A 27,224-nucleotide genomic window follows, 5' to 3' on the forward strand; every position below is an offset into this window, starting at 1 on the left:
GGGACCCCTAGCAAATCTCATAGGACACCGTGGGAAATGCATGGGGGTGAGGGTAGTTTCATAAGGGTATATTGTAGTCATCACCCCTGATAATCAAGTTCTCGATCAGTTTGAGGTTCCTATTGTAAAAAAAAACCAAAAAAAAACAAAACAATTGTCATCCAGTCTACTTGAAATTTGTATTCATTTAGTGTGAGACAGTGAAGCATGTCAATCTCAGTAATTTCTCAAAGTATAGTTACATCCAGATTTATTGGCCATAAATAATATTAAACATTAAAGATACATCATGCAAAAGCTAAATCTGCCTCTTGCAGGTTTTTTTCTGTCTTTAAATGTTATATGAATTATTATTTAGACATTTATTCATATGACAAACCCGTAATCAACTCTAGAGACCAAACTTGTTGGGTTTTTAGCTTTCGATATATAGAGCTGAACCTTGTAAGATAATCAGCATCTAATGACAAAATTAATAGAGTTCACAATGTTATTCTGATAATTATCATTAATGATCAGGCATCAAAGCTATTAAATGTAAGATTTGTTTCCAGGCAACCTATCTTTGACTAATTCTATATATATTTTTTTCAGACCATAACCAAATTATATCTCCATACTGAAAATACATAGAAATCTTTAACAAGAAGCTGAGGTAGAGAAATAGTAATGAAATTTGTGTAATAAAAAACTATGGGTGAAATGTTTTATATTGGTTGTGATATTACTAAAGAAAGTTGACCATAATTGTACATTTGCTATCGTACAGATATAGAATGGACTAGAAATATAATGAAAGAAGCACAAACTGTGATATTGCTGCTAGTGGATGGAAGACTTGAATCAAAATATACAGTTCCCAGGCAATATCTTGAAAAATGATAATAGATAATTCAAGTGAATTCGTTCAGGTGAAGAGCCAAATGATCCAATTCAATTCAGCAGTTAATTTAGAGCAATTTGAATTGAAATCAATTTGGCCATTTATCGAACTTTATCGGATGCCTGAAGTTGGATTCTCAAATCTGACCCAATTATTTATTGATCACAAACTTTAAAATGGATAAATCAGTGTAAACACAGACAATTGTCATATCCGGTTGATAAAAATAATTGTTGTCTGAATCAATTTTCCTGGGAACTAAATTGATTTAATTCATAGCTTATCTGAATTAATTCAATATTATCTACAACTTTATTATTTATTAATGCAAGCTTATCAGAAGGGACACAAATAAATACAATGTGGTTTTTTTATTTTATGAATATGAAAGATATGGAACACCTTCACTTAGGCTTTTTTATTTGAATTTTGCTCAGGAATTTATTTTGTGAAAACTGCTTGTTTCAAGTCTCAGACTGATTATGTTAACCTATCAAATATCTTTCAATGAGATTGAAGTTAGATCTTGACCAACCAATATTTTGTTCCAAGGTGAATGTCAGTACTATTAGTCTACTCTACAGTATATAGATATAAACAACATAAAACTGAAAAGACCCAAGTAGGCTATGATCTAAATTTAATTAGACTGAACATCTTTAAAATGCATGTATGTCACTCTCACTGTAAATTTATCTACCAGATATATTTTCCTTTGTGTAAAATGTTTTAACACTATAATACTTAAAAATTTCAAATCTCTAATGTACGAAAATTATAAGAAGAGAACCAAGTAAACTTTAAAGGAGCTAAATCGCAAATATTTTGGACCTAGAAATTGACACAAATGGGTCGCAACGCATATAATAATGTAATCTGAATGTATATAAACTGATTTACATTCAATCGTTTCTGTTTTTACTATAATTTTTAATCAGTTATGTTTGGCGAAATACACCAGAAGTCTCAATCGAATGGCAATCTCTAGCGTCTGGTTATTCCAGTCTACACTGATAGTATTTATTGTGTACGCTCTCTAGATAAGGATATGGGGTCACCGTTTGACATGACTTGTGGAATATGTCTAACCTTGTTCTTGGAATCCCTTGTTACAAATGCCGCTGAAACACATTATTGTACATGATTCATGTACCAATAGTAAAATCTTTATTTTGTCTTAAATATTGGATATCAGAAGCCCATCATGTCCTGGTAAGATCACAACATCAATGTTGATTTAAATTGAGAAATAATTTGTGTTTTCAATGTCAAAGACTTTGGATGATATTGAGTTAGAGACTTAGCTACTTTAATTGAAATGGTTAACATTCAGGACATCCATCAGTTTTGTCAGCTTTGGATTTAATATAACTCCATTAATACCAAACCACTATATTCAAATCCGAGTCTGTAGTCACTTCTCTTTTTTCCCTCTACAAATTGAATTTTATTCTCTAGGAGCCCATATATAGTGCTAATATGGTTTATAACATCTACATGTTATTGTAAATGCATGTAGTTTTGTCTGTTCTTTGCATTTATAAAGATACTGGTATTTAAACACAAATTTTATTCGCATTTCAGTTTGAAAAATGTGTTGAAGAAGGTAGTGCAATTGTGACCTTATTTATTTTTCATAAGGGATTTTTAATACATCTCAAAAGCTATGCTATTAGGAAGAAAAAATATTAATTAAATATATTTTAAGCTTTAAATTAAATAGTTTGCAAAATATGTTTGTGCTATATCTTAATATTTTACTAATATAATAAGTCATTCATAATTGACAAGCATTATATTTATTGACCATATTTAACAAAGTTAAATTGTTATGAATTGCAATTGTTTAATTAAATATGTTTTTCTTACATATTATTAATTACGTATTCTAGAAAACAATGAATTGTCTGTTGATAATGTTATTGTTGATAATGTTATTGTAAATATGATTGTTTTTGTATACTGACGTCCAGCTTTTCATTTATTCCATATCATATTATTAGCATTTCCTTAAAAAAAGAACTGTTTAACGTGTTTTTATTCATAATTTTGTTCAAATTCTTAATAACAAATTTACAATTCCTATAAAATATAAATATTTAGGTGACTCTTTATTATATAAGATAAAAATGTATAATAGTATTAAATATGTATGAAACTATATATTCAAAATATGAGACGATTCTGTCAATTTATTGATGACACAGAGATGATTTATGTTTCATGTATATTGTTTTTAATGGTTTAATGGAAAATATTTTACCCTAAGAAAGAATTTTCGATAAATATGATGTTATTAATTACATTTTATTTTATACCTCTTTAAGTTACTCAATGGACATGCTTGATACTGTATTTACTAACTTATATTTAAAATTTTAGTGCTAGTTGCTATAAATAAATGTAAATGCATCAGTATAATGTTTACATGTAGACATGATAACAAAATGTGGGAAATGCTGCCTTGATGTATTTTATAGGGAAATGTTTGATGTGTTGCCTTCCAATGTAGGTATGTGAATAATAAGACCTTAACTGGCTTCTTTTTGATATGCCAGCATTGTACGTAATGACTTCATGCTATATATAAAATTCAACAGTAGGATGGCTTTTCCCAAAAAATTTTAAAAGTGAAAGCATATTTTTTCTAGTCATTACATAGGCTATTTTGTTATTAATAATGATTATACTGCATTGAAAATAGCAACTCACTTACAAGCGCAACTCACAGGAGTCTGTCTTCTCTGCTGAATCTTGTGAATAACAGTTGCATAAAAGCCAAGTAGGGGTATTGGATAAAATTGTGTTAATGATGCATTTTGTAAGAGCAAAATCTGCCTATTACAGGTTTTTTTTACTTCAGATGTTATATGAATTATTATTTAGACATTTATTCACATAACCAGCCTATAATCAACTCTCTAGGACATCTGATGGCACAGATGTAAACAGATTAAAATACAATCGCCATTAACGAGTAAAGTTGCCGCGATAATAAACAATCAATGTCAAAACTTAAAACAGTGATGACTTCGCTCAGAATAAAGTAATTTGAATGAAATTTTCAATATAATCATTTTTCATTATCTGTTTTTGAGCTATTATACTGAGAACGATCTGCTCTATGTCTAAATCTTACATAATGCATCTTTAAGTATAAAATAAAGTTTCATTATGAAAGTTGGTAGAGTTATGTTTCATTGTATGAAATATTAAATATCATCTAAAATATTTCTTTTGTGTTCTCTACAAATATTGCCTACGTCTCAATTTATTCTTTTAATTTATTTATAAGACATACAGGTGTAATATTTATTATATATCATAATATGAGCTTTATTTGTTTTTAACCAAGTGTTATGCATAACTGTAATTATCAATATGCATCTTATTTAAATAATAAAATGATTTTTTAGGAATGAGAGAATTTGTTTGTATTTATTATCAGTAAGCCAAGACAAACCCGATACCCAGATACCCAGATCACTAGATCGGCATATCTTATGAACCATCCTGTATTTCTTTGGAAAACTTTCTACACACAAGAACAGAGTACTGATGTGGTGCCTTTTAGTAGTGTTAAAAAAAAAAATTATTTTCATTTCCATGGATACAAGTGAACTTAGTCTATATCTATCTGGAGGTAGGTTTCTTTTCTGGAGAGAGCCACTGTAGCTCAGTGAGGAAGATGTTTGCTCACTTATGCCTGGCTTTCACGTGGGCTATGAATTGTCCTGAATCCAAACCTTTTCTGATCCGTAGATAAATCGTAGATGGTTCTTGAAGTTTTTGAATGATTCTTATTTGGTTTTTACATTCGTATTGTTTGTAGCTCCACCACGAACATTTTTGCTTGTCAAAAACTTTTGTGTCCGGTCTTCGAATTTTGGGATGTGTAGATATATTGTAAACTCGTTGTAACCCTTTCATGTCGTCCATAACAGCGTGCCGATCAGTTCTTTGACATTCGTGGTCATTGTGGCTCTCCAAAATTCGTGAAGCCGATTCAAACTATCCCAAATCAACTACAGATCAGCAACGATTTTCTCAGCTATATAAATGGCGAATAGAAATTAATCAATATTCGTGTCGAATCGACTGAAAAAATCTTGGAGAATTGGCAGTAGCTACAAAGCAGTTACGAATAGCTTACGAATGAGTTACGATAATTTCTGGGCAATTGGGAGAAAAATATGCCGAATGCCAAGATAGGGTTACGATAGGTAAGAAATAAAAGAATAATCTATAAATTATAGTAGCGGTTCAGTTACGATTATGCCAAATTGTTTATGAATATGTTGAATTTTTAACGAATACGCCAAATTCAGTCACAACTACGCCATGTTGGGCGCGTGAGGTTTTGAATTTGTGGAGGATTTGTGATTTGTTCAGCACATTCGGCAGCAATTTGTGTTAGGATGGGTGGGTGGAGGGGCTTTATTCGTAGTTGATTCTTAGCGGACCTGGGATATTCGTGCCTATTTGGGGCAGTTTTAACGACATTCCATGAATTTTAGGGAGCCACGAATGAACACGAATTTCACAGAATCAAATAGGAAGCTGATGTTGGGGACGAAAAGAAAGGATTACAACGTGTTTATAATTTAAATTTATAGATCGGCCACAAATGTATTTCATGGAAAACGGACAATACGAATGTGAAAGTACCAAAAAAGAAGCATTTATGAACTTCAAGAACGGTCTACAATTTATCTGCGAATCGGAAAAGGTTTGGATTTGGCACGATTCGCTGCAATCGTTCCCACACTAAAACAGCAAAATAAGCGGCACTGATCCGTTACCGACATAATGGAGCCGAAGTGACAATATCTACCAGGACTACGACAAATTACGGGTTTGGCAGCGATCTGTTATTTTTTATAGTATGTTAGGACCCAAATTGCCACGAATAGCACCGAATATTGTAAACTTTTCCGAGCTAGATCGTAGTGTATTCGTAGTTGAATTTCATATATTTTTAAAGAATTTGGCTTATTTTTAACTGAATCGCTACTGATTCTTTCATTTTGTACATTTATCGAAACCCTATCTTGACATTCGACATATTTATCACCCGATTACCCACAAATTATCATAACTCCTTCATACACTATGTAACTGCGTCGCAGCTACTCAAGATTCTTCATGGAATTTTATACGCCCACAATTCCGTGTGGAAGTATATTGTTTGTCGCCCTTGTTTAACTTTTGATATTTTTGTCAGATTTTGATGAAACTTAAAATATATGTTTATTTCCCAAAGATCTCAGTTCCTTTTGATATTCGCACATAACAGACCATAACTTCCTGGATTATGGCCACTGATTGTACGAAAAATCACATTTTTAGTTTGTGGATCCTCTAGGTCACAATTTTATCCGGTTTTAAAAACAATAATGAAGGTGGAGTTTGAATTTCTGAAAAATGGAAATGAAACTGCCCAACAAAATGGCCGCTCCTTGTACGCAAATAGTGTAAAAGTATGTGATACGAAGGTTGTAGACCCCCTAGAGGTCACAATTTTGATGAAACTTAAAATATATCTTTATTTCCCAAAGATCTCAGTCCCTTTCGATATTCACACATTTCAGATCATAACTTCCTGTATTATGTCTTGCAAAATGTGGGAGTAGGCTATCTTGCCTAGCAGCCGCTGGTTTATTTTTTTTGCCGCCATGAATTTCGATCCGGCACTTATCGGGGCGTTTCGTGGTACTGGTATACGTAGCCCACGTGAAAGCCAGGCATAGGTCCTGAATTTGATCCGAGTGTTGGCAGAGAAATATCCTCTGTATCCCTTGTAAGATGTGCAGTTTGCATGGTCTGGCAATAAACAGCATCTAATATGCCTTATTTTAATGATTTGCTTGCATGAATGGTACTTTAGCAATGGGAGAAAATCGGAGATAACCCACAAGGTTTAAATGGGTAGAGTTAGAAATGTCCCTGAGCAAACCAATATTGTTTTAATTGGTGATAAAAGCCCCATTTTTCAAGGATTGGCGATAAATAAATTTTAATAATTGCTATCAATGAATCAATATTGCACAATGGTTTTTAAATACATTTTTCTATATCTTTATGTGTTAAATGATGAACTAAAAAGGTAATGTGTAAGAAAATGAAACATAGTATGATAATTAATTTAAATTAGAATCTGATTTATTTTCTTTATAAAAAGATCTATGCTAGAAATATTTACAATCAATATAATATGTACATACACATATATTTTATTTTCAAAATGAAATTCTAATAATAAATATAAAAAAAAACAATACAAAGTATTATTGCCAAAAATCTTTTCCATCATAAATTTAGTACATTTTAATGTTGCCATTCTACATTATGAAGGGCTGTGTGGTAACAAAAGGAAACTCCTTTACAAAGTGTATTTACCCAATACTATATTAACAAATATATGTAGTATACAGACAAGACCATTATTAATTTGAACACAAATAAAATCTGAAAAACTGTCTACATATTTGTCCTACAATTTTTTACTGCATATATATGATATGTATTTTCTATTTATTTGAGAAGTTCCAAGAGTAAACCAATAGCACTCAAAAAAATAAAAAATAATCAGCAATAATTAATTAGTTAGAGGTTGATAAAAACACAACAATGGTGTAAAGATGCATCATGTAAGATTTAGATAAAGAGCTGACAATTCTTGCTATAATAATAATAGTTAAAAACTAGATAATGAAAAGGGAATGTCTTGAAAATTTCAGTCAAATTACTCTATTCTGAGCGATGTTAAGGCTGTTTGGAGTCTCGATTATCCATGCTTAAATCCGTTGAAAAGATAAAGCATCCATTGGCATCGAGAGTTGATTATGGTCTGGATAAGTTAATTAATGTCTAATTAATAATTTATATAACATTTAAGGCCAAAAGAAAGACCTGCTATAGGCAGATTTAGCTCTTGCATAATGCATCTTAAAACAGCAGGGGGTGGGGGGATGGTCTAGTGGTTTAACGCGTGCGCATGAAATCACAAGGTCGGAATCAAGCGGCATGGTTTCGATTCCAGACCTGTACGTTACAAGGAGTAGGGTCGCCTGTCAAACCTCGTTGGTTTATCATTGAACTAAGAAGAAGCCACCCAGTTATAATTTTTGTCCTAATTTTAGAAATGATGACATGGTGGATCGCATTAATTGTAGTAGCAGTACACATTGATGCTTACTCCCTTCAGGTCACATTACTTTTATGATGCATTACCTTAATTTAGTGTTTACAGTAACTAAAGCGAAGATTAAAATATGCACTTTTTTTTATTATAATATGCACATTATTTCTATTATAATATGCACATTATTTCTATTATAATATGCACATTATTTCTATTATAATATGCACATTATGATACACGTTTTCAATACAAAAATAATTATCTAATAAATGTAACATTTAACTATCAAACTGCTAAAGGCTGAGATAAAAGGTAATTGATTGAATGAAATATTTACAAATTTAAACTAATTACCTTTCTGAACATACACTGACAATACATGAAACAAATAATTTTTCTAGGACCTGCTTGTTTTCATGAAGCAGATTAGTTATGTACACTTAATAATATTGTTCAGCTCTTTTCTGAGTGAATAATATTTCTTTATCTAATAAATAACAACCAACAATTAACAAATATATGGAACTTTAATATATGGTGTAAACTTTGATAGTATGGTCTTTACATGGTAGAGTATTTCGGAACATGTAAAATATCATCACATCTATACAGTTAAAGACTCTAAGCATGATTTTAGCACAATAGCAATCCTTTGCAAACTAAAATAAGGTGAAAGTTAATCACTAAATGACTTTAGTAATAGGGTTATACAGCCGAAAAATGGTTCAATTTCATTCAGTAATTACATAGATAATATATGACAAATTGAAATTTCCATCAAACTATGCTGCTCTGTTTGTAATAAGCCCGTCGCCATCTTTATTTGATTTTGTTTTCTTAACTAAATGTTAAATAATCAATCTGAGTACATCAGCATGGATTATTTATAAGCTGTGAGAAATTTAATATTTTCTTAAAAAAAGTTTAATACTCCTCATGTGATATTCAACAAATAAATTTTTAAAGTATATTAATACCCACTTAAACTTTATGTTTTTTGGGGCTATAAAAAATTTGGCACACATATGCTTGATTAACTGAAATGAAAAAGATAAACATTTAACAACTTGATTTATCTCTTCTTTATGTGCATATAACCTTTTCTTAAATCTCAAACAGAAATCTAAAGAAAATGTTATTGAAAGATCAAATCAGTCTTTGCATAGAACTGAAGTCATTTATTCTTTGCCCTTTCAAATGCAAATCTCAACAGATATTAAAAAAGCAGTTTAGATCAATATTAATTGTTCTTCAGAGTGTATGCCTGAAATTTATAGAATGCTAAAGATCATAGCTTTAGATCACAATTAGCTAGCGAAGCTGGTTTATAGATCTAAGGCACAGTAATTTGAAGACAATTGAATGGGGTTGGTATATAAAAAGTGAATAAACTTTCAAATGAAACTGCTATTTCTGGTTTATTATATCTGGTTTAATTGACAGCAAGCTCACTGAAAAAAACCCAAAAAAACATAAACATTTTTACACATAACAAATACGTTAAATAAATTATTATTGCTACATTGAAATAAAATTTAAATTTCATAAAACAAATGCATTCGTTAAAGAAGCAATCATTAAATAAAGGTAACTATTTCTTAATAAATATTCCAAATAACCATAAATACTCATCAAAGCAATGACCTACTTAGAATACAGTATGTCATTTTTTATGCGGGTAGTTCAGTCTTTTAGATATCGCTAAGATATTTGTACAGTTTGTAAACTGAAAATTAAAATGTCTATGTCATAAAGAAGCATTGGACAACATGTCCAAAATATGAATACATCTCTGATGTAAATGTATAATAAAATTATTTTTTAATGTACTGGCTTAGACCTCCAATATGCTAATGTATCTTTTTCTAGACCTATATTTATTTGACCAAATTTGTAGATAAGAACATATGTATAAAAGTTATAAAATAATTGATAGTTTGTTGTGGAGCTAATTATAAACTTACTCAGGTTTAGAATGTCTTTGTGTTGATGACAGATTCAACAGTCCACCTGTAAACACAGATAATAGTTCATTTTAACTTATAAATAATAAAACACCTATTTGTGACTGGATAAATATAAGCTTGCAGAAGTTAAATAGGCTATTCTTCTTCTTATCGAGCTTAACATCCTCTTCCACTTGCATGATAGGCTGTTCTAGCTTAGTTTGGTTTTACCACCTCTATTTCCTCCATTATTAGGTCAAACAATTAAAGATGCATTATACAAGATTTAGATAAAGAGCTGGCTGTTCTTGCAATAAAAGTTAAAAAAATAGATAATGAAAAGGGAATATTTTGAAAATTTCATTCAAATTACTTTATTCTGAGCAAAGTTATGAGTGTTTGAAGATGTAGCATAGATTGTTTATTATCGTAGCAACAGAACTTGACATATACATTTTTTCCATTAATTTTTAAATATCACGGGTGTTCTTATCCATTTAATTTAAATCTCTGCCATCCGATGGTCAGGAGAGTTGATTATAGGCTTTTCATGTGAATAAATGTCTAAATAATAGTTTATAATATAATATTTGGAGCCAAAATAAAGACCTGCAATAGGCAGATTTGGCTCTTACATAATTCAACTTTAAACAATGTGCAATAATTCCCTAACTCAGTTATCAAACCTTGTTGAGCAATATTGGCAATTATTATATTGATCCGTGGTGACTCCGTGAGTAAGACGTTGGCCAGCTAACCTGGAGGTTTTTTGTTCGATCCCGGGGTTTGTCAAGAAAGTTCATCTGGATTTTCCATGCGGCTCCCCCTTGTCAGTGGTGCAAGACAGAGAGCCTATCCATGCATAATCGTTTGGATGGTATGAAAAACAAGGTACCATTAAGTACATTGGCATACACATAAAAGAACCTTTGGCAGTGTAAATTTGATATAAGATAAGGCTGTATGGCATGTACTGTCCCTGTCATCATTAGCCCAGCAGAACAGTAGAATGTTAAACCCCAGTTCATTTCATTTTATTATATAAATAATCAGAAACTATAACAGACCTCTTGAAGCATCAACCAGATATAATACTACAGCAGCTATCAATGCCACTAAAATAAAAATAAAACAATCTAGATGAATAATGAATAATATAGCATTTCATAGATGTTTTAATCTTTCTAACTTAACACAAAATACTCCTCCTACCCCACGAAAATATCACAATATTTACAACATTTATATTATACTTTCCTTTGATAATAAAACGATAAAAAAAAATTGTGTTATCCTTCTAGAAAAAATACTTCATAATTTAAAGATTGGCAACTTGAAAATGTGTGAGCATGTGGTCATTGATCTATCTTAATAATCTATTTCCTGTCCTAGGGACAGAAAAGAACTGAAAGGAGAGGCCAACAGGACATTATAAGCAAGTAGAACTTACAACACAACCAGGCGAGAAAGAAGACTTCTAGAATAAGGTAACCTTTAGAATCAACAATAATACCAGCTACTAGAGATATAACAGCTAAACCAAGATTCTGTATAGCCTGCATGCTGAAAAAAACAACAATTCAATTTAAAATTATAATTAACAATTCTTTTCTGTCAAACATAATGTTTAATTTATCTGACGTGGTGATATATGTGCTAGAGCATAAAAGTTTCATTATCAAACTAAAACCAACCAGCGGTTCCCAGGCAAGATATGCCCACATTTTGCAAGAGATGGATAGAGAACAAGCTAAAAACAAAAATGATTTTTCGTACAATCTGGGGCCATAATCCAGAAAGTTATGGTCTGATATGCACAACCATCAAAAGGAACTGAGATCTTTGGGATATAAAGATACTTTTTAAATTTCAACAATATCGGATAAAAATTATGACCTCTAGAGGGTCCACAAACTTCGTATCACATACTTTTACACAATTTTGTGTACAAAGGTCGGCCAATTTGTCGGGCAGTTTCATTTTGATTTTCCCGAAATTCAAATTTAGCCATCATTATGGTGGAATGGTGATATATTTAACCAGTTTTTAAAATCGGATAAAAATTGTGAAATCTAGAGAATCCACAAGCTAAAAAAGACGATTTTTTGTACAATCAGGGGCCATAATCCAGGAGGAAGTTACCTTCCCATATGCATGATTATCGAGAGGAACCAAGATCTTTGTGATATAAACATGCATGTCAAGTTTTATCAAAATCGAATAAAAATTGTGACTTAATTCTAGAGGATCCATAACCTTGGTATAACATACTTTTAGACAATTTGCGTACAAGGAGCATCCATTTTGTCCAGCAGTTTTGGTCAGTTTCTTACGAAATTTGAACTCAACCTTCACTGAGGTGTTTTGGTGATATATTTAAACGGTTTATAAAATTGAATACAAATTGTTACTTCTAGAGGGTCCACAAGCTAAAAACGTGATTTTTCGAATAATCAGGGGCCATAATGTTCCAATATGTGTGCTTATCGAAAGGAACCGAGATCTTTGTGATATATAATATGTATAAATTTAAACTTTCATCAAAATCGGATCAAAATTGTGATCTCTAGAGGGTCCACAACCTTGATATGACATACATTTACACTATTTGCGTTCGAGGAGCGGCCATTTTGTCCAGCAGTTTCGGTCTGATTTTCAAGAAATATTTAACCGTTTTTATAAATCGGATAAAAATTGTGACCTCTAGAGGGATCACAAGCTAAAAACTCAATTTTTCGTACAATCTGGGGTCATAATCCAGAAAGTTACAGCCTGATTTCAAATTTCATCAAAATCAGATAAAAATTGTGACCTCTTAGAGTGTCCACAAGCTAAAAACATGATTTTTCGTACAATCAGGGTCCATAACCCATGAAGTTACAGTCTGATACATGCCAATTTTGAAAGGAACTGAGATCTTTGGGTGATACACCTATATTTCCAGTTTCGTTAAAATCGGATAAAAATTGCGACCTGTAGAATGTCCACAAACAAATTGTGAACAGACGGAAAAACACAAGGATGGACGGACAGGGGCGACGACAATATTGTGAACGGACGCACAGACGGACACACAAACGAACGCAGGTCACGACAATATACGTCCACATGAAAATGTGGGCGTATAAAAAGGTTTACTCAGTAACAGTTAATATCACTACAGCTTATCATACCCAGATCCTGAAAAGCTGCATGCACAAAATAAACCTTATTAGTCTGATACTATTAATGTTTCAAATTACAGTGGTTTCGGTTAACTGCTTACACTAACCAAGCTCTAGTTTTTCCAAGCTTATGATAATCAAACAATACAGTTTGTCCAGTTTTGTATATTATACCAAACACAATTCAACTACTTAAGTTTATTCTCTCAAAATACTTACATGCCATATGCTGTTCCTAACTGATTACTTTTAATGACTAATGATACCATTGGCCATAATGCACTAGCTAAAATTGAATATGCTAAGCCCATTATACTCTGTAAAATAAAAATAATTGGTAATTCAACTTTTAAAGATGCCTTCCTGCATATTAAAACTAATTTATCTATCAAAAAAAAGTTTGCTTCGATTTATCTTTGAGGGGGGTAATGGGGGCATTCTTAAGGCATGAAGGAAGGATTTGAGGTTAGTTGCCATATGCACGAAAGTTGATCGATGTACACCAAAGTCAAAATAAAATCGAAATTTTGATGTTTTGTTGCCCCCCCCTCCCCTTCCCCAAATTTTCAAAACAACCTGAACCTAGCTCCCTTAACTTACTAACACATTTGTTTACCAATCAAATCTTAAGGTTTGTGAGGGGAGGTAAGCCAATAATTACTTAATATTATCTCCCCTTAGACCACATATAGTTAGGGTGCCCTGTGCAGTGAAAATTTTCCCTACAGCAAGTTGAACTTGCACGCTTCAGTGGCTTGTCTCGAAGTGATTTCTGGCTAGTCACGCAGTGCAATAACACTCAACATAAGAGTCTATGAGTCTATAAATAGCCATAGCATGTGAAATTCTCTACACCTCGATCAACTATTACAGCCGTAAAAAATCTATTGTTGACTATTCTGAATAGCAGTAATATTTAGCTTCTTGTTTATTACAGCAGCTTTAGAAATTACATTTGTTTTATTTTTTAAATTGCTTTATCATTAACTATACCGTTAGGAGCGCCATCTTTTGGTTTAGTACAAATAATATCTCTGAAACACTCAAGGTTCTTAAAACAACTGCTGAGTTGCCTAACGTGCGTGTTTCTTGATTATACTAGCCTGTAAATCAGACATAGAATGGTCGGTAGACTGGTTAAGCAAGACTAATTTCAAAACAAGGGCAAGTAACCTATTTTTTACTCAAAAGTGCCCTTATGTTATGGCCGACACTGCTTCATTACATTAAGCTGGCATGTATTACCAAAAAGCTTAATTTACCTCCAATACAGGAGATAAGTTGCTTAATTCAGATGTTTAAAATTTCAGTCTTAGACTTGGCAACTGTATCTACTCACCATGGCAACAAAAGGGTTGATAAAGGTGAAAGCTAATACAGCATGACAACCCAGTGTAGACAATATACCAGTTATTACCCAGAATATATTTTTGCCTGATTTATCAATTAAGAAACCAAATAATGGAGAGGCTCCTGCTGATATAATATATACCAAACTGAAATAAAATAACATTTCTAATATTAGAACACAATAATGTCCACAATATAATGTTTTTCTTAAATTAATGAAGAGAGTTTGTTGCAAGATTATAGACAATATGAACAACAAATAAAACTTCTCAATAGTACAACATAATTGCAATCTTATATAAACTTGCAAAAAAGATGATGGGAGAACAGTGGAATTTGATAGTGGTCTACACCTAGGTTGGCAATTATTTTTGCTTAAAGAGTTTCTAGGAATTTCATAAATATTCAATAATAAATAAATAGATGACTTTACCTATTAACACTGTTAGCTAATGTGGGGCTGAAACCAAATTTCATCTCAAAGAAAACCCTGTTAAAAAAAAATTAAAAACTTCTACTTATACAAGATTTTATCAAATGTAAACAAAGCGGGTGGGGACCCCTTGGGACTAAATAACAACAATTCTTTAGCCGACTTTCTGTTCACACATAATTACTGAAACAGTGACTCCAGTGAAACAGAATTAGCAATCCTAGACTACTTATCAGCAATACAAATATGAAAGAGGGAATAAGGTGTAACATGCACTCAACACAAACTAGGTCCTTTTGGGACTAACATATATTTAACAAATTCGCTTGTGTATTTCTAGCAGTGGAAGGAAACCAGGAAAAAAAACAATTATTTTAGACAGACAACCCTACTCCTTGGAATTGACACCATAACACTTAAATCAATAGCAGATCTAAGTAACTAAAGTGCATGTTAGATCATTTGGCCACCAAACTTCCCTTAAAGTTATGATATATACTTACAAACCAAGTCCTACAAATGGGAATACAGCTACATAATAAGCTACACATATAACACTTATTAACCAAAATGTCAGAGGGAATTCTTTTACATCAGTGATTCTTATTTTTTCATCTGAAATGACAAATTAAAGAGGCATTAGCAGAAATGTGCTAATAAATTTAAAATTCTGTTTTTTGTATCGATATTAAAGCTGCAATTTCATATTTTTAAGTTATATTTTTAAAATTTATTAAAATAAAGCCTTAAAATAGATGGTATCCATAAACCGTCCTACCTTGTTAAATAATAATAATAATAATAATGTACATTTATATAGCGCTTAATCCATCCATGAGCATGCTCTAAGCGCTGTAAGTTAATGGCTTCTGTGGATAATACATCGTGAACATATGCGTCTTAAGTCTAGATCGAAATTGAGCAACTGTTTCTGAACACTTTATTTTGTCAGGTAAGTCATTCCATAGTCGTGGACCATATACACTGAAGGCTTTATCACCAAAAGATTTTAATTTAGTTGAAGGTACAACAAGTGATAGATTATTCTGTGAACGGAGTGGTCGGTTTGGTACATAAGGCTGCATAAGATCTGTGATATAGGATGGAGCTGAATCATGCTGAGACTTGTAGACCAGTGTTAAGATTTTAAAGTTTATACGAGCCTCTATTGGTAACCAGTGAAGCGATTTAAGGACAGATGTTATATGTTGACGTTTTGCTGTTCTTGTGATGATTCTGGCACAGTTGTTCTGAATTATTTGAAGTCGCTTTAATAAATGTTGAGATATTCCAGCCAAGGCACTATTACAATAGTCCAATCTTGAAAAAATTAGAGACCGCACCAAAAGATGACAAGCAGCAGTAGTCAATAGATGACGAATGTTTCCTATACTACGGAGATGAAAATTACAAACACGGCATAACTGATCAACCTGTTTTTCCATTGTTAAAGACGGATCAAATATAACACCTAGATTTTTAACCCTTGTTGCAAATTCAATACTAGAGTCGCAAATTACAAGACGAGAATCAGGAGTTGATGCGAGACGCTGTGGTGTTCCAACAAGTATTGCTTCTGTTTTTTCATCGTTTAACTTCAATTTATTATTATTCATCCAGGATTTAACAGCTTTGGAGCAGCGAGTGGTATTTTCAAAGGAATCATGAGCATTGTCTTGTTTAAACTTACTGATTAACTGTGTATCATCAGTGTAGGAGAAATGGCTTATATCAAACTGGTCTATAACATCCCCCAGACATCGTGTGTACAGTATAAACAATACCGGTCCAAGAACAGATCCTTGAGGCACTCCACAATTAAGGTTTGCAAACTCGGAATGAGATTTGTTTATAATGATCTTCTGTCTTCTGTCAGTAAGATAAGATTTAATCCATTGTAAGGCCGTACCAGTTATGTGAAAAGTTTGATAAAGTCTTCTTAAGAGAATTTCATGATCGACAGTATCGAATGCGGCAGACAAATCTAACAGGGTCAAGGACACAAGTTTACCACTATCTACGGAGCGCAGCAGATCATTTAGCACACAAAGGATAGTTGTCTCAGTGCTATGATGTGGTCTGTAAGCAGATTGAAATTTGTCTAAAAGATTTCGAGAAACTACGAAGGACTGTAGTCGATTGTTTATTGCCTTTTCAATGATTTTGGAGAGGAATGACAAATTTGAGACGGGTCTGTAATTCTTAAGCACATTCCGGTCAAGAGAAGTTTTCTTAATAAGGGGTCTTACAACGGCATCTTTATATATTAAAGGAAATACTCCTGTACTAAGACTTGTGTTCACAATCTGAGTAATGACTGGAAGAAGCAGATCAAGATATTCAACAAGGATATTTGTTGGAAGAGGATCGAGTAGACAAGTTGTCTTCTTAGATGATTTGATAAGTTTTTCAATTTCATCGTTAGAGAATGACTCAAAATATGTTAGATAATCTCCACATGTGGCTGAAAAAGGTGTAATGCCTTCAGCTTCTTCATTTTCACTGGAGTGATCTAATTGTTCACGTATTTGATTTATTTTGGATGAAAAGAATTGACAGAAAGAGTTTGCAAGATTGTCATCATCGTCAGATTTTGGTAGAATTATCTCAGTTGTAGTACCAAGTAGTGATTTCATAAAATTATGACACTGATTGGGAGACTTAAATTCATCCGTTAGCTTTTGGACGCAGTATGCGGATTTTGCATCTTTGATTGTCTTTGAGTATGCACCTCTTGCTTTTCGGTAGATTTGACGATGGACTTCTAGCAGAGAATGGCGATATTTTCGTTCCGCTTTACGACGATCTTCTTTTGCTATGAGAACATCTTTATTGTACCAAGACCTGCCAGGCCGGAGATATACCTTCTTAGTCACAATAGGGGCATGCTTATCAAGTAGGGCAAGTAAAGTGCTATTAAATTTACCGCACAGTTCGTTAAGCTCTATAGGTGTATTTGATAGGAGATCTGAAGACTTCAGGTCGTTGCTGAAAGCTTCCCTGTCTAATGATTTAATCTTCCTAAACGAAATGGTAACTGGCTGCAACTTCGGTTTTTCAAAATTCCATAGGGTTGAAACGAGATAGTGATCTGATATTTGAATATCAGTAACTGATGCACTTTGAATGAGAGTACATGGCTCTGGGGTCAGAATCCAGTCAAGAATGTGACCCGATTTGTGTGTGGTATGCTGAATGTGTTGACTATAGTTGTGCGAGGCTAAAATCTTGACTACCCTCCTACTGCTAGCGCAAATAATAATCCTATTAGTCCTATAAGTCACTATTGCCAGCTGAGAAATTGGCAAAAATATCATTTTCAACTTCAAATTCCAACGTTTGAAGGTAGCTAATGCATGGAGGCAATAGGAAAACAAGGGAGGTAATTGTGTTATTATTTCCTGTGTCAATGATTTTTAAGGGTGGGAAATAATGCCCATGGTCGTATAATAGTGAGTTGATAACCTATTGAGCAAAAGACATAGAAATAATTATGTTTTGACTTTCTTAGAAAAAATGAAATTATCGCTTTAATGAATACATTTCTTAAAATAAGTTGTGGCACAGAAATATCAAAATTCTAATATTTCCTTTAAACAGACATTATGCAAGAGCTAAACCTGCCTATTGTAGGTCTTTCTTTAGGCCTTACATGTTATATAAATTATTAATTAGACATTAATTAACTTACCAAGACCATAATGATATAAGTAGATTTAAATACTTTTTGTGGTCGCTGCGGTTACCGTAACAATGAATAATTATTGTAGCAACAGTGGTAATGACAATCAAGGCTATACAATAATTGTATGGCTGGTATCTAGGCTCAGAATGAAGTAATTTGATTGAAATTTTCAGAATATTCTCCTTTCATTATCTATTTTTTAACTATCATAGCGAGCACAGTCAGCTCTTTATCTAATCTTACCTAATACCACTTTAATTAGAGATTTGAAAACAGATGTTTAAATATATACCTGAACTTAAAACCTTCCTCTTTAATACTCTATCAGCTCTTTTATCAAAATATGCTAAACTTAGAGCACAGATCAAAGAAAATATACACATTCCAGCACCTACAATAATAAACACAGTACATTAAAGTCTCTAAACAGATCAATTTCCATGAATATATAGAGGATATTTGTCGTTTTAGAGTGAATAACATATTTTATTTCATCGAGAAGTAAGAAAACTTATATTTTCACGAATGCTACGCATTCGTGAAAATATAAACGTTTTCTTGCTTAGAGATGAAATAAAATATGTTATTCACGACAAAACGACAAATGTTCTATTTATTTTATGATTTTACAATCATTTTAGGTAAAAACAACATGGACTACTTTTTCCGCTTCTAGCCAGTGGAATAACACTTTTATTTCACTGATAAAACGAGGTATTCCACTACTGATCATAAAATAAAATAGTCTAGAATCTATTTTTCTAATCAGTGAAATAGACAAATAACCATTCTGATGGGTTTTGTTCAGTAATATCCCAATTCTTTTTTTCAGATTTCTGATTTGACATACATGTATTCAAAGGTATTTGATAGTTCTGGGTGTACTTACCAACATAAAGAGCCACACCTAAACATTTATAACCATCTAGAGCTGTATTAATAGCCTTATAAATAGGATGCATCACATTCATATTTACTGTACTACCCTATAAATAAAATACATAAATTGTAATGGGTAAGCTTTTATACAGGATCTTTTCTTCCATACATTTACAGCAAATAATTAAAGTTTATTTATGCCTACATCATTAGGCTGACTTACATCATGCATGAATATTTGTGCCATGATGTGCCATATCATTTGAAATAGAAGACAAATACAAAATTTAGTCTACTTATGACTACATGATTTGGTAGTCTTAAGTGTGAATATTTGTACAATGATATCTCTTATATTTGGAAATGGAAGACAAATCAATTCAGTTACAATATTTCTGCATGTTTAATCAAGTACAAATTTCTCTGATTTCAGAAAAAATTAAAAAATCGATCACCAACAAAAATGCTTTCATAGTTGTAATAATTCCAAATATAGATTACTGTATTACAATTAAGCTTACCACTCTTGAAAAACTCAGTTGTAGACCAAAGACCATGTTAAGTTCTCTTCCTTGGAACCATTTCACGGCATATGTATTTTGAGCAACAGCTAAAGATTCTCCCCCAATACTAAAAAGAAGAAAAAAAATCAAATTTAAAGTAGCTAAGTCTGTAACTCAATATCATCCAAAATCTTCGACATTGAAAACACAATGTTTTTTGCAATTTAAATCAGCATTGGTGTTGTGATCTTACCTGGAAAAGATGGGCTTCTGATATCCAATATTTAAGACAAAATAAACATTTTACCATTGGTACACGAATCGTGTACCATAATGCGTTTCAGCGCCATTTGTAACAAGGTGCTCAAAGAATGAGGCTAGACATATTCCACAAGTCATGTCAAACGGTGATATGTTCTTATTTGGAGAGCATGCGCAATAAATAATATCGGTGTTGACTGGAATAACCAGACGCTAGAAACTGACTTGCGGTTGAGACTTTTGGCGTATTTCGCCGAACATAACTGATGACAATTCACAGTAAAACGGACACGATTGAATGTAAAACAGTTTATATAAATTCTTATTACATTATTATATGTGTTGCGACCCATTTGTGCCAATTTCTAGATCCAAAATATTAGCGATTTAGCTCCTTTAAAATTAACTTTAACTTTGAGAATCAAACATATTACAGTAATTTGAATCTAAGGTAATATTAATCAAAAGTTACATTTTCTCAATCATATATTTTTCTTTTTGGGGGGGGGGGGAGCAGTAGTAGGCGCATGGTGCTGGCTCACTAACCAGGTAATTGTGTGCGACCCCACTGTTGGCCATAAAAGTTCCCCATGTCAATGTTGCATGATGAATGACCTGGCAATTAACAGCGTTTAGTTGTTCGGAAATGACAGAAAACCAAGGTCTCATGTACATGTTGGGGTGTACGTGAAGAACCGTTGACAGATGGAATTGGAAAAAAAGAGTTGAATGTAGTGCTGTTGTTCATGAAAAATTTCCCTCATAGCACACAACAGGGCATATGACTACCTTCATTAGCCCAGTGGATACAGAAAAGTAGGATGTTTAACCCCATTTTCAATTTTCAGGACAGTATGGATTTAAAAAGATAATCTCACCCAAAGACAAATCTACCCGCATCCATAACAATAGGACTGTTGAACATAGCACCAGTTGCAAATATAACCTGAAATATAAAACATATAAAATAAACATAGCCATGTCATACAATTATGATTACAAGGACTAAAATCCTTGTCATCAATGATGTCCAAAGATAGTTTGCCAGGCAACAAAACACAGAAGCCAAGTCTTCTGGGAAGACGACAAGAGTTGTCGCATATTTTTTTTTTGACGGTAATGAAACATTTATATAATATAATACACTAAAATCTTATTAAAAGTAACAACTCATTAAGTAATTTGTTTGGCTTCTCCATGCTAACTTTTAGTATACAAAACCAATCTGATCCTATTCCGTTTGTTTTTATAGTTCAAAATTTTGTTTGACTTGTCTTTACTACACTAGGATCTGAAAAAGTGTGAGGGATTACCCAATGAAACGGTCTGTTACAGCGAGCTTTGGGCTATTTTACACGGAACTGTGGGTAATCCACTAGAAATATCAATGCTGATTGGGTAATCAAATGTCTGACGTCATAGGTCAAAAGCCACTCGTATGACCTCTGACGCGACCTATCGCTACAACTTGTCAGATCTTCATGTAGTGTAGGCCATCGAAAGTATAAAAAAACGAAACGAAATATATAGAGGATATTTGTCGTTTTAGAGTGAATAACATATTTTATTTCATCGAGAAGCAAGAAAACTAATTAATATAAACGTTTTATTGCTTAGAGATGAAATAAAATATGTTATTCACGACAAAACGACAAATGTTCTATTTATTTTATGATTTTACAATCATTTTAGGTAAAAGCAACATGGACTACTTTGTCCGCTTCTAGCCATTGGAATAACACTTTTATTTCACTGATAAAACGCGGTATTCCACTACTGATCATAAAATAAAGATCTGTATTTTAATCAGATTGTATACAAAACATCTAATATCATGGATTTAGCTATTCAAAAATCATTGAAAATCAATACACTTGTTGGTCCAAAGAACTTGTATCAATCTAAAGGCAATCGAATGATCACTTTGGCCTGTAGAGCATCTGCAAGATTTTTCGAAATAATCAAGGGTCATAACTCTGGCAGGAATTATTGGAAGTCCTTGAAAATATATACATGTAGGTGTTTTCATCTCATGACCTTAAAAACTGTGTATAAATCTAAAGTCAATCAGATATAACCTTTAGCCTCTAGAATGTCCACAAAAGATTGTGGACGCCAGACTGACGGGGGCGACGATAATATACAACTACATTTTAATGTGGGTATATAAAAAAGGGGAGTCATGAGCAGCTGAGTATGTTGTGATAAAAGTCAAAGTACAAAAAAACACACATCCTCAAATGGTCCTGTCTTTAGCATATGTGTATTTACACCAAGAATTTTATGAAACCAACAACACAAAAGATCGGAATATATGTGAAGTAGTTGTTGTTTTGACAATAAAGATTGTTTGACATATATTTGGGAGCATAAGCAAAATCAGGTTTTAAAATCCATGTGGGGGAGACAATATATATCCAATCTACACATATTGATAACATGAATATCAAAGATGATGACAATAACTTGACATGTAATGTAATATGATCCATTAGGTCTGTAAACATAAATACTGGTAGTCTAATAAACATACATCCAAACATTTGATCAGATACGACAGTATTATTAATTCTTATATAAACATTACCTGTCCAACAGTTACAAATAAACTGAAGATAATGGCACCAAGCCGTACTCCAAATAATTTATCAATCAGAAATCCACCAAAGAAACAGAGTATGACATTTGGCCAGGAATACCAGGAATAAAAGCCCATAAAAGTACTTTCATTAATAGACAGATCTTTTATCATAGTATCTTGTAGAGCAGCTGGGTTGTCATAGCAAAAATAACTTCCTGAAATACAAGTATAGAATTAAATCAAATCACAATTTTATTTTTATTCAATTTCTCTGTCACATCCATATGTCGCAGTTCATTGTCTACGCAAAAATTTGTTCCTGGATTTAGAAGAAAATGTATTGAAAATAGATGTGGTTGGCCTCCGTGGATCTATATATCAAATATAAATTAGGTAATTTTTGACAAACAGGGAGTGTTTTACGGATGCCCATATCTCGGTTATTTCTCAACAGATATTCATTGGGTTTTCATTTTTGGATTCTTTGGACGAATCCCATATGGGCTTTGACTGACATATGGTAACATATATCAGACACATTTTACGTGTTTCAAACCTTTGGTTGAAACACAAACTGTTTTCGTAATATTTTTTTTTTATTGGAAGCGGGGTTGGGGGGGTAGTCAGAGTTTGCAGCCATACAGTGTGCTATGAGGGAAATTTTGCCCGGGCAGCGGCACTATCGCCTACTTTTATATCGAATTCCAACTGCCAAGGGATCTTTTACATGCATTCCAATTTATACACAGGACCTCGGTTTTTCGTATCATCCGAAGGACTAGAAATGTTTTTGTATAATAATTTAGTTGTTTTTCAGTTGTCAAATATGAATGCAAATAAAAACTAAGCCGCTGCCTTTTGATTCAAATATATCTGTACGAAAAAACTTTGAATTATAACTGGGGTTCATATGGACCCCTTGATACCTGCTATGTGATTCTCACAACGTGCACTGACAAGGGTTAAGAGGTTAAAAAAAAAGAAAAAAAAGTGCTAATCAATCTGAAAATTGATTAGCATTTCCTCTTGATTGAATATTAAATAAGTAAAGTTTCATTGTGTTGTACTGAATGATCTATAAAGGCTATAATATCTACCAAAATATACTACTAATGTTACATGTGTGTATGGCGCTTCCATTCCCTTTAATAGACTTCAACTACAAATAGTTAAAGAAGTTTCTTGTGAGGGACAGTGTCGAAGGCCTTCGAGAAATCTAGGATGGCCATGTCAGTTTGGTTGTTTGCATCGTGTTTCTAGAGGAGGTCGTGAACAGTAGTTAGGTGCTGTGTCTCGCAGGAGTATCCCAAGCAGAATCCGTGCTGAAGGGTAGTAAGTATCTTCTTTCTTTCAAGATATGTGAGGATGTGACTGCAAATGATGTGTTCTAGATGTTTGCAAGTCAATAGTTTTCAGGTAGATGGAAGTCACCTTTTTTAAAAACTGGTGCAATGTTGGCATTAATCCACTCTGTTGGGAGTTGTCTGGTGTTGATTGATGATTGGAATATCTCACGGAGGCCAGGAACAAGTTGACTACTACAGGTCTTCAGAATAGTATAATAAGCTGTTGCAAGCATGCCCGTACAGATTTGGCATTATAGCAGATTTTGAGAAAGTTCCATGACCTACACAGAAGAAATTAGCCATTAAAGGGACTATCCCTTATTTGAACAGAGTCTCAAAAATAAAAGTCTGAGTATGTATGAAATTTAAACGTAAAAATATAGAGGAATGGTGTATTGACCGTATCTCAAAATTTCAGCTCAAAATATTGAGTCGTTTGGATGTGACCGTCAAAACTGCTTATCCGGACACGTAACCCTTTTAAGATTTGGGGTCATTTTTTTCGGTGGGAGACCTGATAATCGATTCCCGTTCATTGAGAAGTCTATACAGTGAATGACCCAAATGCTGTACTTGATAATGAAAGGTAAATTTCACCTACACATTATTTTTATACAAAAAATGTCTGGTGGTTTTATCTAGACACTGCATAATACAGCTTGGGACACCGGTCTCCATTTCCAGATTGAGACTGACGGGTTTCAGTTATTTGAAAACTTATCACAAATATTGAGTTAGTTGCTCGGCCCTCAGGTAGAGGATTTTAAGGGATTTTAAAACAAAATTAAACAGTTTTATTCTCAAAAAAATTATCGGGATTAGCCCTTTAAGTATTCAATTGGCCATACTACAGTATCCAACATTTTAAAGCGAAAAGATGAATTCAAACCAAAGTTTGCCGATAACTTTAACAGCTGTATGAAACGATTTTACTCAAACGCTAAATTTGAAGACATCACCAGAATGACGCACGAGTGGTTCAAGGGTGTGGACAAGGTACAATAATACTTCTGGTATTGAGGCAATTGAGTATTCTTAGGGGTGATGATTTTCCGTGATCGCGGAAAAAACGCGGAAATCGCGGAATTGTCCACTCAAAACGGAATTTGAAATCTCACACGGAAAAAGACGGAAAAGCCGATATTTGCTGATACTAAACACAAACTCAAAATAATTTTGCAGTTATCCAAGTATTTCATCTTTTTATTCATAAAAATCGGAAATATTGAATGATATCGCGTGGTTTTGTTACTGTCTATTTTAGTATTTCGCTACTTTCATTTCATCATTTAGGAATCATAATTTTAATCGAAACGAAAACCCGTCTTTCATGTATCCCATTATAAAATTACTCTGTAGTTTAACTTGAATTAAACATTGTAATGTATATATATGTCTTAAAAAAAACTTCTGTCACTTCATAAAAGTAAAAATCGTTTCATTTACTTCTTATTTTACTGCCGGGCTCGTGACTCGTGTTTATCCGCATTAACCACGTGACATCAGAAATATACCGTAGCCTTGTGAATCCAGCCCTTATTCTCGAAGAAACGGTAGTAACTACGAAGATGTCTGGATAAATCGCGACTACACCTAGCAGCTGAGAAAAATGGCTTCGTCTGCTAAAAAGATGAAACGAGCTCACAAGATGTAATTTTCTGTTATTTAATTCGGGAAACAGGTTTAAAGAATAACTAGTCATTGAACATTACAAGTCATTCACAGGTTTAAAGAATAACTAGTCATTGAACATTACAAGTCATTCACAATTCAACATTTGTTATCATTGGTTTAAAATGATCCGTTTTGTAATAAAAGGCATTTTAAGATGTTTTATTCATTTATTCATAAAATAACATTTTATCTCGAAAAAACGGAATATGGTCAGCTCTGAAACGGAAAATAACGGAATTAAAAATACTTAAAACGGAATTTGCTATTTTCTGAAACGGAAAATCATCACCCCTATATTCTGACATGCTGTGTAATCTGGCATATTAGTACCTATAGTCCACTATAGTATCTCTGCAGATTGTTCAAAGGGTGTTTACATTTGTGTCATCCGAGTTTCTAAGGTTGATGATGTCCCGAGAGAGCTTTTTGGTGTCCTTATGTATGCGGTCCCAGTTGGCCTTCGAGAAAATATAAATATTCCTTGGTTTCTGTTTTAATATAATTTATAAGGTAAGAACGTTAATGGCTGTAACAATCATTGCATGGTCCCTCATATCAGGAACTGAGGTTGATGATATAATAAGAGAGGGATTGTATGTAAACACCAATTTTTAAGTCGAGAATATTGCTGTTTCTAGACGTTTGGTCTGGATCTGTGTGAGGCCATATTCTATGGAAAGATCCAACAGCCCGGGATTGTTGTACATCTCTATCTGACGCCCCAGCATTCACTCAATGATTCTTCCAATCAATATCTGGGCAGTTGAAGTCTCTAAAAAGGATGATGTGTTTGATTTTCCGTTGAAGAATCAAGGATTTTAGCGACATGTAATGTACACGATTTGAAATCAAATACATAGGTCTACTTTTTAAATATCATTCATTTTGATTAATACAGATTTAAAAGCAAAAATAAATTGTGTCTGTAAGTCTTAATGCATTCAGCTGGACTACATGTATCTAATAGTTAATAATGGTATCAAATGAAGTGAAGTATTAGTACATGTATGTGAAGAAAATCATTTACCAAAACTGAGGAAACACATTATTATCAAAACCAGATATCTGTGCAGCCCCCTCCTTGGATTACAAGCTAAACTTCCACCACATCCTTTTAATTCTTCTTCTTCATCATCATTTGGTTCATGATTAAGTAATGGTTTCTTTTCTTCTTCAGTCCCCATCTTGGATGAAAATCAGCTGCACAAAGTAACTTTTTTTTCTGTTCTACGTTCTGATTCACTTAAAATCCCATGACAGTCTCGTGACCGCTATAAATAGAATTTGAGAGTTTGCTCTACTTGTTTCTAATTTACAAAATGTACTTCAACACCGCGTTACGAAATTACCCGCCAACAAACGGGCATTATCGTCG

General features: G+C 32.9%; 2 protein-coding genes across 3 annotated transcripts in view; one reads left to right on the top strand and one right to left on the bottom strand.

Moving 5' to 3' along the window:
* The window catches only part of LOC126812891 (uncharacterized), a 90,390-nt gene extending 86,106 nt beyond the window's left edge, over positions 1-4,284 (top strand). For both annotated transcript variants that reach the window (XM_050539111.2, XM_050539112.2), the window contains one exon: positions 595-4,284. In XM_050539111.2, coding sequence (XP_050395068.1) covers position 595 — 1 coding nt within the window. In that variant the 3' untranslated portion in view covers positions 596-4,284. The remainder of the gene's footprint in view (positions 1-594) is intronic.
* A 2,654-nt stretch (positions 4,285-6,938) lies between these two features.
* LOC126813009 (major facilitator superfamily domain-containing protein 1) lies at positions 6,939-27,156 on the bottom strand. The gene is made up of 14 exons (XM_050539122.2): positions 26,877-27,156; positions 22,836-23,044; positions 21,127-21,194; positions 20,006-20,114; positions 19,495-19,591; positions 18,898-18,996; positions 15,424-15,535; positions 14,921-14,977; positions 14,477-14,633; positions 13,357-13,454; positions 11,424-11,536; positions 11,041-11,088; positions 9,992-10,037; positions 6,939-9,478 (listed from the first exon to the last, which is right to left on the bottom strand). Exons 1-14 carry the CDS (start codon positions 27,031-27,033, stop codon positions 9,460-9,462), a joined length of 1,389 nt encoding a protein of 462 aa, XP_050395079.1. The 5' UTR covers positions 27,034-27,156; the 3' UTR covers positions 6,939-9,459.
* Positions 27,157-27,224: the final 68 nt, after the last annotated feature.

The sequence above is a fragment of the Patella vulgata genome, chromosome 1 (genome assembly GCF_932274485.2).
Source record: "Patella vulgata chromosome 1, xgPatVulg1.2, whole genome shotgun sequence".
NCBI lineage: Eukaryota > Metazoa > Mollusca > Gastropoda > Patellidae > Patella > Patella vulgata.